The sequence below is a fragment of the Hylobates moloch genome, unplaced genomic scaffold (assembly GCF_009828535.3).
Source record: "Hylobates moloch isolate HMO894 unplaced genomic scaffold, HMol_V3 SCAFFOLD_1, whole genome shotgun sequence".
NCBI classification, from domain to species: domain Eukaryota; kingdom Metazoa; phylum Chordata; class Mammalia; order Primates; family Hylobatidae; genus Hylobates; species Hylobates moloch.
Window position 1 is genome coordinate 232462062 of NW_026652276.1, and position 17414 is coordinate 232479475.

General features: G+C 42.3%; 1 protein-coding gene across 11 annotated transcripts in view; it reads right to left on the minus strand.

Annotated features, from left to right (window-relative positions):
• Positions 1-1385: 1385 nt before the first annotated feature.
• KMT2C (lysine methyltransferase 2C) overlaps positions 1386-17414 on the minus strand; it is a 312192-nt gene continuing 296163 nt past the window's right edge. For 9 of the 11 annotated variants that reach the window (XM_058428262.1, XM_058428277.1, XM_058428284.1 and 6 more), the window contains 8 exons: positions 14749-15868; positions 13368-13504; positions 11948-12090; positions 11508-11676; positions 6461-6577; positions 5982-6055; positions 5593-5701; positions 1386-3719 (listed from right to left, as the gene is read on the minus strand). In XM_058428262.1, coding sequence (XP_058284245.1) covers positions 3627-3719; positions 5593-5701; positions 5982-6055; positions 6461-6577; positions 11508-11676; positions 11948-12090; positions 13368-13504; positions 14749-15868 — 1962 coding nt within the window. In that variant the 3' untranslated portion in view covers positions 1386-3626. The remainder of the gene's footprint in view (positions 3720-5592; positions 5702-5981; positions 6056-6460; positions 6578-11507; positions 11677-11947; positions 12091-13367; positions 13505-14748; positions 15869-17414) is intronic. The other 2 variants (XM_058428289.1, XM_058428273.1) reach the window with 1 other exon arrangement.

A 17414-nucleotide genomic window follows, 5' to 3' on the forward strand; every position in this document is an offset into this window, starting at 1 on the left:
TCCTGGAAGAGTTGGCTTCCGTTATTATTCTTTTGAGACAAGAACTTGCTCTGTCACCCAGGTGGGAGTGCAGTGGTACAATCTCAGCTCGTTGCAGCCTTGACTTCCCAGACTCAAGTGATCCTCCTGCCTCAGCCTCCCAAGTAGCTGGGACTACAGGTGCGCACAACCTCACCTGGCTAATGATTGTTTGTAGAGACAGGTCTATGTTGCCCAGGCTGGTCTTGAACTCTTGGCCTCAAGTGATTCTCCCACCTTGGCCTCCCTCCTGTTTTTCAGATTACTATTAAATACATACCTTAATGATGAAAAAAGAATGGGGTAGACCCCTTAGAGGGAAAAGATTAAAGCAGCAATGTGGGAAGAAAGCCAGGAAAGGGTTCTGCTCCAAAAGCAGGGGCTGGAGAGAATTTCAGAGACAGTAGCTGCCACCGCCACCGGAGACAGGAAACCCTAATGGCCAGATGATCATCTACTGCATCGCACACCAAATCAGACTAAGTGTGTTTCTGCTTGGTGACTAGAACAGAGGGCAGTGCAGCCTCCAAGTGACATGGGGCCAACGGAGGAGGATGGAGAAGCTGAGGAAAGACCAAGACAAGGCAGTTTTGAAATGGGAAATGGTTGAGCCATCTACATGCAAAATACCTCAACTGCTGCAAGCTCCCTCCATGTCATGACCATCCGCCTAGCCCAGGGCACCCCTCACTCCTCCTGGGACTCATACGTAGCCCACTCAGCCTCAGCGTACACACACCGGTGCCCCACAGGTGGGCCGCCTCTTCTGGGCAGCGTGTCACCTCTGTGCACAGTGGGAACTCAGCACCGTCCGGCAGCGGCTTCCTGCTAACCCAGGGCGAGCTAAACCTGCGCCACTCACCCTTGCTTTTCTCTCATCTCGCCTCCTGCCACTCTGTCCCAGCCACACCTGCCTCTCAGTTACTGGCAGCATCAGCCTCTTTCAGATCTCAAGGCTCCTGCATGAGGTGTCCCCTCTGCCAGGCAAGCTTCTGCCACGCTCCTCCTGAGGCCAGCTCCTCTTCATCCTTCAGGTCTTGCTTAAATGTCGCCTCCTTAGGAAGGCCCCCATGGGACTCCCAGCCCACCTCCCATCTAAAACAGTCACCTGTTTTTGTCCATTCTGCACACTAGAAGGCAAGCTCCATGGTGGGCGAGGAATGCTGGCTAGTTTAGTGTTTGTGACGTCCAAGTTAAAAATCTGTCCTAGAAACTAAAGGGGATTCTGAGCAGTTTTTTTTCTTAACCCCTTTATATTTAATATGTTAAATAATTGAATATGATAGAAAGTAAGTCTACCACATAGAGTAAGTCTGAAAAACTGCCTCAAAAAAAAAAAAGAAAGAAAAAATACAACAACACAACATAACCAAGACTACATTTACCAATTAAACAAAAACAGGCTTTGAACAAAGCACCAAGGATATTCTAAATTTGGTAAACACCCTAAAAAGATACAGAAGTTCCCTTCTTTATTCAGTTGAAGGGAAGGAAAAAGTGTCATAATTAGAATGAATTATGAATTTACATCTAAACTTATTTGAAAATCTAAGAAAACCAAGTTGATTACACATCAACACTCTAACTGTGAAAGATATATCAGATGGTCAGTGAACTTCAGACAATCATCAATTTAAGAGCTCAAATTTGAATATGAGGAGTTAACAGAGAAGCTCTAGGCAGCTCTTATAGATGTAAAATATTTTATTTGTAAATGGTGATCTTCTAAATCTGTGTCCACAAATTCCAAAACCCATAACACTCTGTATACTTCAAAAAATTCAATTTTTGCCAACATTAGATACTATTATACAGAACAGAAAGCAACAAAAACCCGGTAGGACAAATACTGGTAGGATGTCAGGATATTGTACAAGAGAAGAAAAATATTCAGGAAACAAATTTCATACAGCTATTTATCAAGAGAAAAATATATACAATTGATTTATTCTGTAAGATAAAAATACATCATGCCATATACAAGTTCCGAACTGCATCACTGAATATACCAACAGTTTACAGTCCACTTGAATTGTGCACACAAAACTTCATTTTATACTTAGCCTGTGAAGTGTCAGTACCAGAATTTTAAGTACAAAATAAAAAGCTAACCTGGTTCAAAATGCTGATTAAGTTTCTACAAGCAAACACAAAACAGTGTTTTTTTATTAAAGAAATGTAAACAAACAGTTCATACAAACACATTTTAAAATTACATCTTCCAAAAACCCTATTGCCAGAGTCCTGCAGCTGTAAGCATAATCACATCTCCTTTTTTTTTTTTTTTAACTTTTTCAAATTTTTGTGTTAAATAGAAGGCTAAAGGGTTAGATTTAAGTTTCTGCTACATGATCCTATTATGTTTACATGATTCTCTGTGGCCTGAAACAAAGTTCTAATCAAAACTACTTTTGCTGAAGAAAAAATTCAGCCTCCATTTGGGTGTATTTTTAAGCAGTTATTCACAGTTATCACAAATTGTAAGCACAAAAAAACCTGACTGAAGAAGTAGGGATGCAACAATATAATATGAAAAAATTAGTTTAAATTACCAAAACAGCTATAAAAGTTGTAGTCGTAGCATACGCCCCGCTCTGTCAGAAGTAAGGTGTATAAAACCATTAAGTACTAATAGACTGCAGTTTCCAAAAAACCCCAAACCTTCTAGGTTGAAATTTTGGTTATTACATAATTATAATGGCATATTTTATAACACAAAATTATATTGTAACATCCCTATGAACATTTTATAAGCACCCGAGCTGCTGCAGAGCCTGGTAGCATTTGGTCAATAACTATTTTTATACTGTATTTTTTCTCAAAATATTTACATATCTGTACAAAGTAACAGGGTTTGTTAGTTCTGCAGGTAACAGCAGCAGCTTGGCTTTCTTCTAACTTTATTTAAAAATAGCTTCATTCACTTATTCAATAATAAATACAAAAGTTTCTCTTATTTTACAGAAATCAAAAACTACAATAAACTGACTCATGGAATCAAGTATTTAAATGTATTTAGTGCAAGTTATTATCCCTTAGCTCTATCCCTAAGGAAGTCATTTCAGTACATTCCTTGTTCAGTGGTGTCTACTTTATTTAAAAACATTTTGAAGTTAGAGGGCCTGCCCCTTTTTAATAAGGCCGTGGCCAGCACTCTCTGTCCCCTTCGCTGGTGATTTCAGTCTTACATTCATAGGAAGGCCCCCGCCCGGGGCAGGGCAGCCATCGGCTCTTTGCCCCAGTAAAAGTTTCTCCTTAGTGAGACTAAAAAACCAAAACAACGAAACCCACCCACAAGGGAAAAAAAAACAAAAAAACAAAAAACAAACAAACAAAAAAAGAAAGAAAAGGAAAAGAAAAAAAAGCAAAAGTGCTGGACCATTCTGTAATTCCGTTTAACCTCGGCCACTTCAGGAACGCTGCTCTGTCAGCTTCCTCCTGGCGCTTCTTTAACCTAAAGGACTGAGGAAATCAGAACTCCCAGAAGCTTCTTCAAAAAGTCATAAAACAGAAAACAAAAATATCTTTCTGTCTGCAAAATTCCAATGGTGTGTTGAATCGCCTCTTCCTAGGGACAAGCCGCCCGCTGAGATAGCAAGGAATGCATTTCAGTTCATCCACTTCCGGCAGTTAACAGCTCCACAGTGACACGGAATCTTGTGCTGGTCATCTTCAAAGTCAAACTTATAGTCATAGCAGAGCTGCCCACGGCAAAGACACAGGGTAAGAAAGGACAGCAAGGAAGGCAATGGCGTTTCTGCCTCCATCTCCCTTGCATTTTAAAACCAGCAAACAAAACAGACGTAAATTAAGGAAGACCTGATTTCCTGAGGTTCCATGGGACCCTGGGGAACCCTGAAAAGAGGCACTGTGCTCGCACACAGGAAATGAGGGAGGCAGTATTTTTAAACAGCCAGATCTGAGAAAGGGGAGCCTGACCGGAGAGAGCTGTATTTCTGTGACTTTTCATAATGCTGTCCCTGCAAGTGGATGGAGGGGACTGGAAGGGCAACTGCTTTCCTACCCCTCACCCTAAAACCTAGAAGGCTTTCACCTCCCCTGATTTACTGAATGGGGCCTGCAAGTCTGGGTGAGATGAACTGCCAGCTGACACTATTTTCCCTCTTTCATTTTTCCTCACTCAAGACTGAAAGGATGTCTTTCTATTTAGAGGTCACCAAATGAACATCTCAGACCACTCAAGGTAGGTGGGAGTCTGTGTGAGTCCCACGGTACAAGCCTCACTGCGTGGCCCCTGCAACCCCCACCACCCCAGAGAGACCCGATGCTGCAAAATGGAGGGGAGGCCCGGTAATTTCTAGGTCTCTTCTGATTAAATGATTCGAGCCACTAGCTGGAAAGATTCTACACAGAAAGAAAGGAAGCCAGCGTTACTGAGTTGTTCCTGGCAGTGACTCCACTGCTTTCTTTCAGGTATCTGCTGAGTCCTTCCAAGAGCCTGGTAAGGAAGTCATTTTCTCCATCTTGCAGAAGATAAAATAGGGGCTCACATTAAACTATTTACTCAAGAATACTCAAGTAGGAAGGGGGCAGGTGGCCCTGGGCTCAGCTCAGTCTCTTCTGACCACCATGGTAGCCACTGGTTACTGGCACCATGCCAGGGCTCCCACACACTGTCTTATTTACACATGTTACTTTGAGATGTATAATGGGCCTTGGGTCTAGTCGGATCCTTATTCTTGACTAAGAAAGGAGATTCCGCAAAGACCCAAAATACGGATAGAATCCCACGAATCCCATGGCTATGTTCATGAAGGGAGAGGAGCACCAACAAAGTCAAGTCACTCAGGTGCCTCACTCCCCAAATGCGGGACGTTTCCTACAGAAACCAAGCCTGCTGCTCAGTGACAGCTTTCCAGGAAATGCCAATTCCAGAACCAAGGTACCTGAATCACAGTGGGAAAGACCAAGCTGGGAAACAAATGCAGCAATTAAGGCCAATAATAATCCCAACGGGTGAGACGCTGGACCAGAGTCACCTCTGAGAGCACGGAGACAAATAGCAAGCTTGGCACTCGGCATTTTGAAGACAACAACCCCTACCTGAACTGGTGGAGAATGTGTCGATGTGGGCACTCGGTTAAGCATGCACTGATTGTCAGCGTGAGCACACAATCCTCAGCAGCACTGCTGCCCAGATTGGCCGCCCATAGCCCAACAGTGCCATCCCAGGAGCCACGGCCCTCTTGGAGACGGAAGGGGATGCTCTTTAGAGGGGACACTGCCAAACTGTGTCCAGGTTAAGGGGATAAAGAAGGCTCCTGTGGCACATAGAAATGATACCACCTGGGTGCCATGGGGATGCTGAACCCGTGGCACAGAAGGGAAGGGAGAAGTGACAGCAAATGCTCACAGAGCTGCCATGTGGAGGAAGGTGGAACTAGAATGCCTGAAGGGTGAAATATTACAGGGTGGGAACATCTGGCCTACTACAGAGAGAGTTTTTATCACAACAAAGAATTGAGAAACAAGTGAGTAAGTTACCTGTGTGAGGAGGGAACTATTCGCCCAGGATCTGAACAACATGGCAGATGTAATCGCTCAGACTCTTACCTCTTCTCCTTTCTGGATTCTCCGATTGGAGCTGATGATAATTTTGTGTCCTCTCTCAAAAGTCACCACTTCAGCCACACAATTAGGTGCACACGAATGGTTGATATACCTGCAAGCCACCACGTCAGAAAACTATATTGTAAAACAGCTATAAGCAGCTTTAAAAACTTCCCATTTATTGAGAAAGCAGTTTTTGCTAATTAAATTTCTATTTGCCCATTGGTAGAAGCACAAATGTAAAATTTAAATAAAAATTCTCAAAACTCATTTGCTCTGAATTTTTAATCACGGCCAGGCTGCAGTGAGAGCCTTTCCCGTGGCTTGTGTTCTCTCCACCAGCACTGGCCCCATGAGCAAAAGCACCCCCGTCAGGTTCCTCGCTGTCTCACCTTGCAGGCCCTCCTGTGAGCGTCGCGTCAATCACGTGGTCGTTATCCATGCGGAACATGTACACACCACGGTTCTGAGGGAAAAGTCAAGCAGTCATCAATGTCGACCTGAAACTCCCCTCTGTGTTCCTATCCACACCAGGAGGACTCAGTCGAAACCGAACGGCACCCTGATCACCCTTACTGTGGATATTCATTAGGCACAGATGACATTTACATGGCACGGATGGAAAGCATGGAATCAGTAGGCTGTGTGTGAAGCCAGGCTCATTAATTTACGGTTATCTATCAAAGTAAACCATAACACCAATTGAAAGAGATAAAACTGATAAAAATACAATAATATACAGATATGGCTTTTGTTTAAAGCTGAATGCAGCATGACAGATTTCATTCTGCCTTTCAGGGTGTCTGGTTGGCATGGAGAAAGGGAGAGGATGATGGTGCTGTTTATACAATCGCAGGGACCAGACACCTACCTGAGACTCATAAAGTTTCTCTTTTCTGTTTGCTACTTCATTCCGAATGATAGTCCCGATATACTCAATGACCATGGTGTGCTTCTCAATGTCTCTAGCAGCATACAGGCCCAGCCCCTAAAAAAAAAAAAGTGTTGACATACTTCCAACGTATGTGACAACAAGTCTTTTTTCTCTTTTTCATACAAAGGTTTTACCCTTGGGTCTTATTAGAAGCCATACTTAAGTTTCACTTGAACTCAAATCATTTTTGAATATGCTATTTTCTGAAATTTAAAAAATTGGACATTTTCACTACTTAAAACTATGCCATCACTAGCTTATTCCTGTCTTTTTTAGCACTAAATTCTTAGGGTCTATGTATAAAGTAATACTGTGGCTTGGCTGCCTTATGTATTAGGCTATCTAACCTTCCGGATGAGATAGCTGAGTTCCCACCAACTAAATAAGCTTATTGACTTGTGGTGTTTATTTTACCCCAATACTATTTCAAAAAAGACATAATAAATTTAGTAACATAGAAATCGGGCTAACTATAACCAATCACTGATACTGTAAACAGGGTTCAGACTTGGCTCTGAGATTCCCAGGAGCCAGGGCAAAGAGCAGACACAGGAAACGTCACTCTGCTGTAAATATCAGGAATGTTGGAAACAAATGAAGCTCTTGGGGAAGGTAAATTTTTCACTAATACAAACTTCTGAGGCTGGGAAAGAAGTCTGAACCGGCTGAAGTGGAAGCAGCTCTCCCTGCGCAGCTTGTACTCCCGTGCTGGTGGCCTGCCAGGTGCACTATTTTAGGTTGGTAGCACAACTTGTAGAGAGGCATACTAAAAAAAATATGGGTCTTTCCCATAAATAGTTGTATTTTCTTGACCCAATTTTGGGTTTTTGCACTTAATTCTGACTAGAAGGCAACTGAATGCAAAAGTACTAGACTAGATGCAACTGAATCAGAAGTACTAGACTAGAATGCAATTCTAGAACTGAATTGAATTCTGGAATGCAGAAATCAACTGCATTCTAGTCGGAATTACTAGGAGGACCATGTGCTGCCCCAGCTGCGTCCTCATGAAGCACATCCGGGAGCACACGGTGGGAAGGGCCATGTGAGAGACTTTAGTATGTGAACTGATTTATCCTCTGAACAAGCATCTTTATCTGTTCTACTCCAGATACAACTCACAAGTGAATGAACCAGAACACACAAAAAGTATGTATGGAGATCAATACAGTCTGCTTTAAGAATAAACAAGATCAGTGGAAATGAAGAGATTCCAAATGGGCCAGGCGTGGTGGCTCACGCCTATAATCCCAGCAAAGACTTTGGGAAGCCAAGGCAGGCGGATCCCTTGAGGTCAGGAGTTCAAGACTAGCCTGGCCAACATGGTGAAACCCCGTCTCTACTAAAAATACAAAAATTAGCTGGGCGTGGTGACGCGTGCCTATAATCCCAGCTACTAGGGAGGCTTAGGCAAGAGAATTGCTTGAGCCCCAGAGGCAGAGGTTGCAGTGAGCTGAGATCATGCCACTGCACTCCAGCCTGGGCAACAGAGTGAGACTCCAGAGGCTGAGGCATGAGAATTGCTTTAATCTGGGAGGCAGAGGTTGCAGTGAGCCGAGATGGCACCACTGCACTCCAGTCTGGGTGACAGAGTGAGACTCCATCTCAGAAAAGAGAAATAGATCCCTGCATGTATGAAAATTTAACGTATAGTAGTAACTGGTATTAAAATTCAGTTTATAGTCAAGATTTCGTGGGGTTAAAAGAAGAAAAAGGCCAGGTGCGGTGGCTCACACCTGTAATACCAGCACTTTGGGAGGCAGAGGTGGGCGGGTCACAAGGTCAGGAGTTTGAGGACCAGCCTGGCCAATGTGGTGAGACCCCATCTCTATTTAAAAAAAAAAAAAAAAAAAAAAATTAGCCAGGCATGGTGGTGCACACCTTGGTCCCAGTTACTTGGGAGGCTGAGGCAGAAGAATTGCTTGAACCTGGGAGGCAGAGGTTGCAGTGAGCCGAGATTGCACCACTGCACTCGAGCCTGGGTGACAGAGGAAGACTCCGTCTCAAACAAAAAAAAATTCAGGCCAGCCACAGGGGCTCATTCCCGTAATCCCAGCACTTTGGGAGGCCAAGGCAGGTGAATTGCTTGAGTGCAGGAGTTCAAGACCAGCCTGGACAACATGGCAAAACCTCATCTCTAAAAAAATATTTTTAAAAAATAGCCAAGTATTGTGGCATGCGCCTGTAGCCCTGGCTACTCAGGAGGCTGAGGTTAAGAGGATTGCTTGAGTCCAGGAGATCGGAGCTGCAGTGAGCTGAGATTGTACCACCGCACTCCAGCCTGGGCAACAAAGTGAGACCCTGTCTCAAAAAAGAAGAAAGAAAATCAGTTACATATGAGTGGATTACTTCTAAATGGCCCTTCAACAACTGGTTATCCAATGGAAGAAAACGAAATTATATTTTTAAAATGTTATGCAAGAAAAACTCTAGAATACATATATAATCTAGGGTCTTGACCAAGACTAGATGCAACAGAAAATTATGTATGTTTGTCTATATAAAAATTAACTTTTACAAGAAAAAAGATGTCATACTTGCTGGTAGGCAAAGGATATTTTGTAGGGGAAAATTCTGAATAGTGTAAATTGCCAAAAATTGAAAAACGGACAAAGGATATGAATACGCAATTCCTACGAAAGCAAATCCAAATGGCCGACATGAAAAGCTGCCTATTCAATTAAGGTAACAACATCAGTCTATATTTATCAGACGAACTAAACAAAAAAATAGTAACACCAACTACAAATGGGAAACAAGAAAACAGTCTCACATGCTGCAGGAAGAAGTGTGCAATGAGAGCCTTTTTAGAAAACTGGCAATATCTATTTAAATGAAAAGTACACACGCTTTTACACAGAAACCTTACTTTTGGGAATATATTCCATAGGAGTGAAACTATTAATTCATTGTGATATTTGTACAAGATATAGCAACACTGTTTGTTATGAGAAAAATTATAAATAAAATAAACACTCATCAGTAATGCGGTGGTTTAACTGCAGTTCATCAACATCGTGGAACATCATGTAACCATTAAAAAGAATGAAATGAAGCTACCTCAGGTGATCGAGAGGGACCTCTGGGTATTACGGAAAAAAAGAAGATGGAGAAAAATAAATATAACATGATTCCATTTTTATATATGTACATAAAAGTGTATATATTTCTAAGATATTAGTACAGAAAAACAGGATACATATTAGATCATCCACAGGATCCCCAGGGAGGTGGACAGATGGGAGGGTGGCAGGATGAAATGAGTAAAGAGACAGAAACCAGAGCTCTCAAAAATGCTTCAGGTTAAAGATGACAGGTTGAACACAGTTAAGATACCCACTAAAATCACAGTGAAAGCACACTCCTCAAGAACACGAATGGGTGTAAGAGTGAATGGACTATTTAAAATGAAAAGTAATTGACTTAGCAGGGGAAAGCTAGAACTGGAAGGAGTAGAGGCAAAGCACTAATTCACACACAGAATCCGAGAGACACTCAACAGAGAGGGGCAACAGCAGAGAAAACACAGATACTCCACTCATAATGTAAAAACAAAATATCAAACAACAAGATCAAGAGCAGAAAGGGCTCGTAGCTAATCTCTAAAAATAGACAAGAAAGATTAGCAGATAAAGTAGAAGAAGTCTCAGCAAGAACAGAGAGACAAGGAAACCAAAAACAGAAGGGGAGAAAGGATATAAGACAGAAATTATTCTCTGGCATGCATGAGAATCATCCAGGGGGCCCCACCTCCAGAGCTGGATTCAGTGAGGCTGGGCTGGGGCCCCCGAACTTGCACGTCCTAACAAGCTCCCAGGTGACACTGCTGCTTCTAGTCTCAGGTCCACACTTTTGAGATCCTGAATCTCAGGGGTTTTAGAGGAAACAGAGGGGCAGAACTTGCAAAAGAATGAATACAAAACACATTTGTCAGACGGAAGGTCACAATGCTCCAAGTTGAAAGGGTTCATCAAGGGAGGAAAGCAATCAACAAAAAGACCTTCACTGAGGTGTAGTTCTGTGAAATGTCCAAATATCAATAAAGAGAAGATCCTACAAACTTCTATTGAGGAGTAAAAGGGTTCCAACAAAGGAACAAGAATCTGAATGAGTACAGACAAAGGAATGCTGATCCAATTTATATGGTAAAGATACTTCCCTGGCTGCTGCGAAGGAACTGGATGGGAGGAGACAGTCAGGCCTGCAGTGGTACTGGCAAGTGAGATGTGGCTCAAGATAGGGCTGGGAAACCTAAGAGTGGATCTGAGAGAATTTTTAGGAGAAAACAGAACTTGATGATGCTTTAGGTTTAATCTGGCGGTACTAAGGCCAATGTACACAAACGGTAACATCACTCAGCAAGGAGCCTGTAGGATGGCAGGGTTTAGGAGCTGGACAAGTTTGACAAAGTAAGAGCTTTGTAATTCCATTCTGAGACATCCAAGGATAAAAATGCTGAACAGGCATTTGGATATTTGGGTCCGCAGCTCAGGAAGTATGGACTATAGGTGTAAACTTAAATGCTTAGCCTGTACACAGCCTTACTTGTAAGATAGTCCACAGTCTACCAAAAAACGTGCAATGATTTCATGAAACGGTAGCCTCCAAAAGATAAGGTAACTTCCAAAATTGGTGTACCTTTGGAAAATATTTTCATTTGTATTTCTCTCAAGTGCTTGAAACAGCTCTACTGAGCACTCCACAAATCCAGTGTGTGCAAATTACAATGCTACCTGCCTCCCAGGAACTCTCAACAAGATGCAAAGACGTGGATTCCACTGGTCTGCTTTCCATTTGGGGAAGCCAATCACCAAGTTCCAAGACTACATATTAAATCCCTAGTGTTATGAAAGGACAGGATTTGATATGATTTTGAAAACATGTTTCTGTCCCTGCAGCTATGTGAAATCATTTTCACATACTGGATATCAGTAACTTCAGATTGCTAGACTCTCCACTTCCTGTACACAAAGTATTTCTTCACCTGAATCCGAGACCGTGCCAGATATACATTGGATTTCCATTCAGTCTTCATCTTCCGGTACTGCGATGACTTGGAGTGAACAAACTGTTTACTATAAGGTGCGTTCAGTTCTCCAGTGACTGTGCTCTGAAATGACTTTGAGGTGCTGGTGCTGTTTAAGGTGTGAGGCCTGCAGACAATGGCATATCAACAGGAAAAAAATAAAAGGAAAACTGAAGATACCTCTGAGTAATGCCCAAAACCAGGTTAACTCAAATTCTTACTGACAGAAACATACATGGAAAGCTGCCTAGCAGAGACACACGGCGAGTTCTCTTATGTAGTTGGGCACATACACAGCCAGACAGCAGGGTTTGTAAGCAGCAGACAAATCAAGCACAAGAAACCACTAATACGCCTAGAAACCCTGGGCTGTACTATGTGAAGTTAAAACAAAATACCTTAACACAAACCTCTTGACATGGGCACTCATTTTAGGTTCAGAACGGGCACAACCTGTGGGGTTAATGGCAAGAGGAAGTTCCATGAGAGGATTTCGGCCGTATCGGAAGGTGTAGTTTTCACATGCCTCAACCCCAGGTAGCTGAAAAGAAGCAAAGTAGACACAAAGTCAACCCATCTGATGGAGACTACAGACAGTCTCAAGCTGGTCAAAGGATGGCCCATGACAGAAATAACTCATCAGCGTTTTCCCCGATAATAAAATGGTCTTCTAGCTTATGTTAACACTATCGGCCTGCAGGTAGATCTACTTAAATATGAGTATGCAAATTCAGTTTCAAAGCCAAACTTAGGTAAACCCTGCCAAATCCTCCTTGAAGAAAAAGATTAGCCCATGCAACACACACTGGCTGACCAATACACACGCTTGTGTGATTTCAGGGTCTGACTGAAACACACAATAACCACAAACACAGGGCATGTGGTGATTCGCGTTTAGTTCTTTCACCTGGATCAATGCCAACTTTTATATCTCTGTCTGGAATTTTACAATTAAGAATAGTTTAAAAATCATCTATATGGCTTCTTTCTTGATCGTTTCTCACTTCTTTCCATTTGACTCTGATATGATGAGGTTATTGCTCTCCATGTCCTGGGAGCATGAAGCATAGGTGTTAACTCAAGCTTCACTCAAAGTCATTTACATGTTAAAGGTCTTTTCTGCAATACATTGCTTGTAAAATTTATCTCTCTATAGTCATAAAAGATAAGTATCATTTAGGCAGGGCGATTCCAAAGAAAATAATTAGGCACATTACTCAGTGGCTTTTGGGGTTTCCTCTGCCTGTCCAAAGAAAACACACCAATGATATTTTTATTCTTGAAAACAATGCCTTAGAATCATACAATTTTCTAAAGCCATTGTGTAGATAGGGTTCCGTTAGACTCACTGACAAACAGGCTTGTCATCTTTTAAGCAGAGATGTCGAGAGAGGACATAAATCAGTGCTGCTGCAATCTACTGCCCTCTAGTGACTTCACCATAAATACCCAAGTGTCAGGAAATGGGCACACTGACATTCTGAGGTGGGAGAAACTTTAGAAAGGCAAGGGAAGAGGAGAGTGTCCTCACCCATCCAGCACACCCAGAAGATGTGACAAGCCTGGTGTCCTTCACCCCTGCTTGCCTCCAGCCTGGAAGAGAACCTGAAGTTTGTTAACTACCTCAACTGGGTGAATACCAACACGTACTAAGCTCTCCCGATTAATCACCAATGTCTTATTCCTCTAAGAGAAATGGGTTAGTCCACAGGCTAAGTCACTTTCTGAAGAGTGCCAAAAATGTTATGGCATGTGTTCAAGTGGTCACACTGAGTTAGGAAAGCAATTCCAATCTCAAAGCCTGACCAAGACACTCACTGATTCCGCTATGCGTGCCACTGCAGAGACGGTCAGGCCAAACAGATCCTCTCCTTTTAAATACGCTGGGAAAAGCTGAAGCATTTCAGACTTTTTTCTCACACATGCCACAGGCTCCAAAATCTTATCCCAGACACCTACATAGGGACAAAAACATAATTTTTATGGGAAATAGGATACAGTATAAAAAACAAGAGCAAAATGAAGAATAACCACTCACAAGGATTTACTAATTTCCAAATAAATCCTGCTGGGCAATAATCTAATACATCTGTTTGGCAATAATCTAACGAACCTGTTTATTAAACGGTAGCAATTTATTTTAAAGACCTAAATTTTGGGGAAAATAATAGATTAAGGACATTAAAGTGAAAAAATTTAATGTAACTGGAATTCATGCAAACAGTTCATTTACTTTCATACTGGCCATATAACATACCAGATTTTAAAATGATTAGTCTAATTGGTAATGTCTATAGGTATGTTCCTTTCCCTTCAGATTTAAATTAAAATGTTAAATTGATATTTTCTTTGGAATTATCTTTAGAGTATTTTCAGACTTTTTTTTTTTTAAGTGCTAAACTTAAGAAAGCAGCTCCACATACTTTTGTGTACTTTCTACATAAGCAAAAGTGACAATCTAGACTTAACCATGGAGATCCAAACTGTTTAATTTCCGTCTCTAAACTTAAGTAATATCTGATGTTCCTAAGACAATGTATACAGTATGGTGTAGATGCCATTCCTGCCTTCTAGAAACTGACTTTAAGAAAAAGGAGGTCCCCACGGGGTACGGTGGCTCACAACTGTAATCCCAGCACTTTGGGTGGCTGAGGCAGGCGGATCACCTGAGGTCAGGAGTTTGAGACCAGCCTGGCCAACATGCCGAAACCCCTAAAATACTAAAAATACAAAATTAAAAACTACTAAAAATATAAAAATTAGCCAGGCTACTCGGGAGGCTGAGGCAGGAGAATCACTTGAACCCAAGAGGCGGAGGTTGCAGGGAACTGAGATCGCGCCATTGCAGTCCAGCCTGTGCAACAAGAGAGAAACTCCATCTCAAAAAAAAAAAAAAAAAAGAAGAAGAAAAAGGAGGTCCCCAATGCAAATAACAGGCAACCTTTATCTACAAATCATTCTCGGATTTACTTCACCAACTCTTATGTTCAAAGATATATTGACTATGAAAGTGTTTAGACAACTGTAGAGCAAAGAGAGCAAGGTGTGAGAACACAAAGATTGGCTATTTGTAAATGAAAAATACACATTATAAAATATAAAACGAACATGAGACAAACATGGAAAATTGACAAAATACATTCATTAGCCTCACATCAGAGTAAGTAGCTCTGCACAGCATGTGAATGGCAGACGTTACCTTTAGGTGAGATGTCACTTAGAACCAGGTCTTCATGGCCTTGTTCCACAATCCTGATGACAAACACTGGGCGCCCGTCCTTCTCCTCGATGGAGCACAGGTAGCGGCAGCGCCTGTTGGCATAGCGCGTGCTCCAGTACAGCCGGCTGGCTTCATAGCCCACAGGGAAGAGTGCTTTAGGAGAATGGAATGCTTGCATCTGCTGTGGAAGCAGCTGACCGATTGTGTGGAAGATGAGGCTACCCACGCGAAAGGTATGGTCCCGTTCTCCTCGCTGCACGATGCTAGCAATCTGTCGCACCTCATCGCGCTGAACATAGACCCTCCTGAAGACTGCAAAGTAACTTAATTCTTGCTCATGAATTCCCTTTGGTTTGTGCATGGGGCAAAGCATAGTTTTGTCCTTAAAAAACATGCATTGTGCTTTAATGGCGCAAGTAAAGTGATAAATGTTGGTGCATCGAAATCTGTGGCATCCACTAGTGGCACCTGTCTTGTGACAGAAGACACATTTCATCTGTAGGCCTCTCCTCAGAGCTAGCTCCACATTTATTAAGGCACCAGCCTGAGTCTCATAGACCTCCGTGGACCACAGAGCACAGTTCAAGTGGACCCACAGATCCAAGTCAAGGTTAAGTAGCCTTGCTGGTCCATCTGTCAATCCATCACCTTCTTCATGACAAAAGCAACATTTCCGATAGTCTTTGGGCACAGGATCAGGTTTAAGGGAAGTGCCCAATTTCTTTAGAAATTCATCTATTTCATCCTCACAAGGTGGTTTAAATGTCCCCTTAGGGATTACAATATGAATGCTCCACTTCTTCCATTTCATTCCTCTCCATTTTTTATTGAGTGGCCTGCAATCTTCAAACCCACCATGGACAGCTCTTAGCCGAGGCTTCAGCTTGACTGTCACCTTCAGCTCGTCTGGCTTGGCCTCGACTTGGGCTGCTTCAAAAGCAGGAGGGAAGGCGATGGGCGGTGAGGCAGGGGGAGAAGCTTTCTCCGGGAGCTGGGGGAGACAGTGCACATCCAAAGTGGAGATGTTGTTGCTGTACTGATGAAATGCTTTGGAAGGCGTTTCTCTCATAGGTGATTGTGGTAATGAAGGAATGGATTCCTGGGCAACATAAAGAAACCATGACAAAGAAAAATAATTCACAAGCCCGAAAAGCAATTCTTGTTAAGACAAGAAGCTGAGCAGTATGACTGAAGAGGATGGGTGACCTGAGGGGCAGAGGGAGAGTCAGCAGTAAGTGCTGGGGGCTCATGCACCGCAGAAGCTGACCATGCTCTAAGGTGCACAGGGATAGAGAGCGGGTGATGGCAGCTGTGCCGCATCCTTTCGAGGCCTTTTCCACAAAGCCGTAATTCTGAAGAATATTCTGCTCTTACACTTTCTGGGATAATCCCCTTTCTAACTATATTAAAATCAGAAAAAGAAAAAAACAAAACACACACACACACAATGCTGTCTTGTACAATGAAACAGTGTTTTTTTGTTTAACCAAATAAGAACGCTGCAGCATCATTTCTTGAGAGCTTATCTCCACTCTAAAATTCACATCTGTTAATCTCAGGCTTAATCAGTTGGTGTAAATGTCAGAGAAAGGGAAGGAGCCCCTGTCAACATATGAACTATACTAACTTTTCTCTGAGGCTTCTCAGCTCTGATCTGGCTGCTGAAACAGTTGAGCTGAGGGGAAATCTCCAATAGCTTATTTACTTTATGGTACAGAGTATCATAAACTAATAAACACCAACCCACAGGCTGCCCTCTTTTCACATGCCCCAATCCTGACAAGGTATCCGAAAAAAGACATGCCTCATACCAAATCAGGCAGGGACTGCACACCAACTTAAACTATCTGGTGAAAAAAAAAAATCCTTCTTGCATTGAGGCTGATATATTTTAAGGTCTAAATTTATTTGTCATCTAGCTTGGATTTTATTACAGGCATACTACAGACAACTACCTGTTAAAAATAAGTCTTCAGAATGTTCTTCTGTGAAAGACATACCAGAGCAATAACCTGGATGGAGGAATGACTGGCAGTATTACTGTACAGGAAAAGCTTCCTTCAAAACATGATTACAAACGTATCATTTGTATCAACTATTCAGTTGGACACACTCAAATTACATAAAATCAAGTAAAGCAGACCTCTTTCACCATACTGTGAGCAAAGTGTTTTCTCTTAAAATGCACAAATAGTCTTAAATTTTATCTTTAAACAGGTTTTCCTATTGGGGTAACATCAATAAAAATAATTTTTAAATATTAAGATATTTACGGCCAGGCGCAGTGGCTCACACCTGTAATCCCAGCATTTTGGGAGGCCAAGGTGGGCGGATCACAAGGTCAGGAGTTTGAGACCAGCCTGGCCAACATGGTGAAACCCCATCTCTACTAAAACTACAAAAATTAGCCGGGCGTGGTGGCGCGCATCTGTAATCCCAGCTACTCAGGAGGCTGAGGCAGAAGAATTGCTTGAATCGGGAGGTGGAGGCTGCAGTGAGCCAAGATGTGCCAATGCCCTTCAGCCTGTGGGACCAGAACGAGACTCCGTCTCAAAAAAATATTAAACTGGTAAAATTAAAGATTTTAATATTAGTGTTCTGTTTACTGAACTTTTAAAACATAACTCTGCCCACTTTTGTCAAAT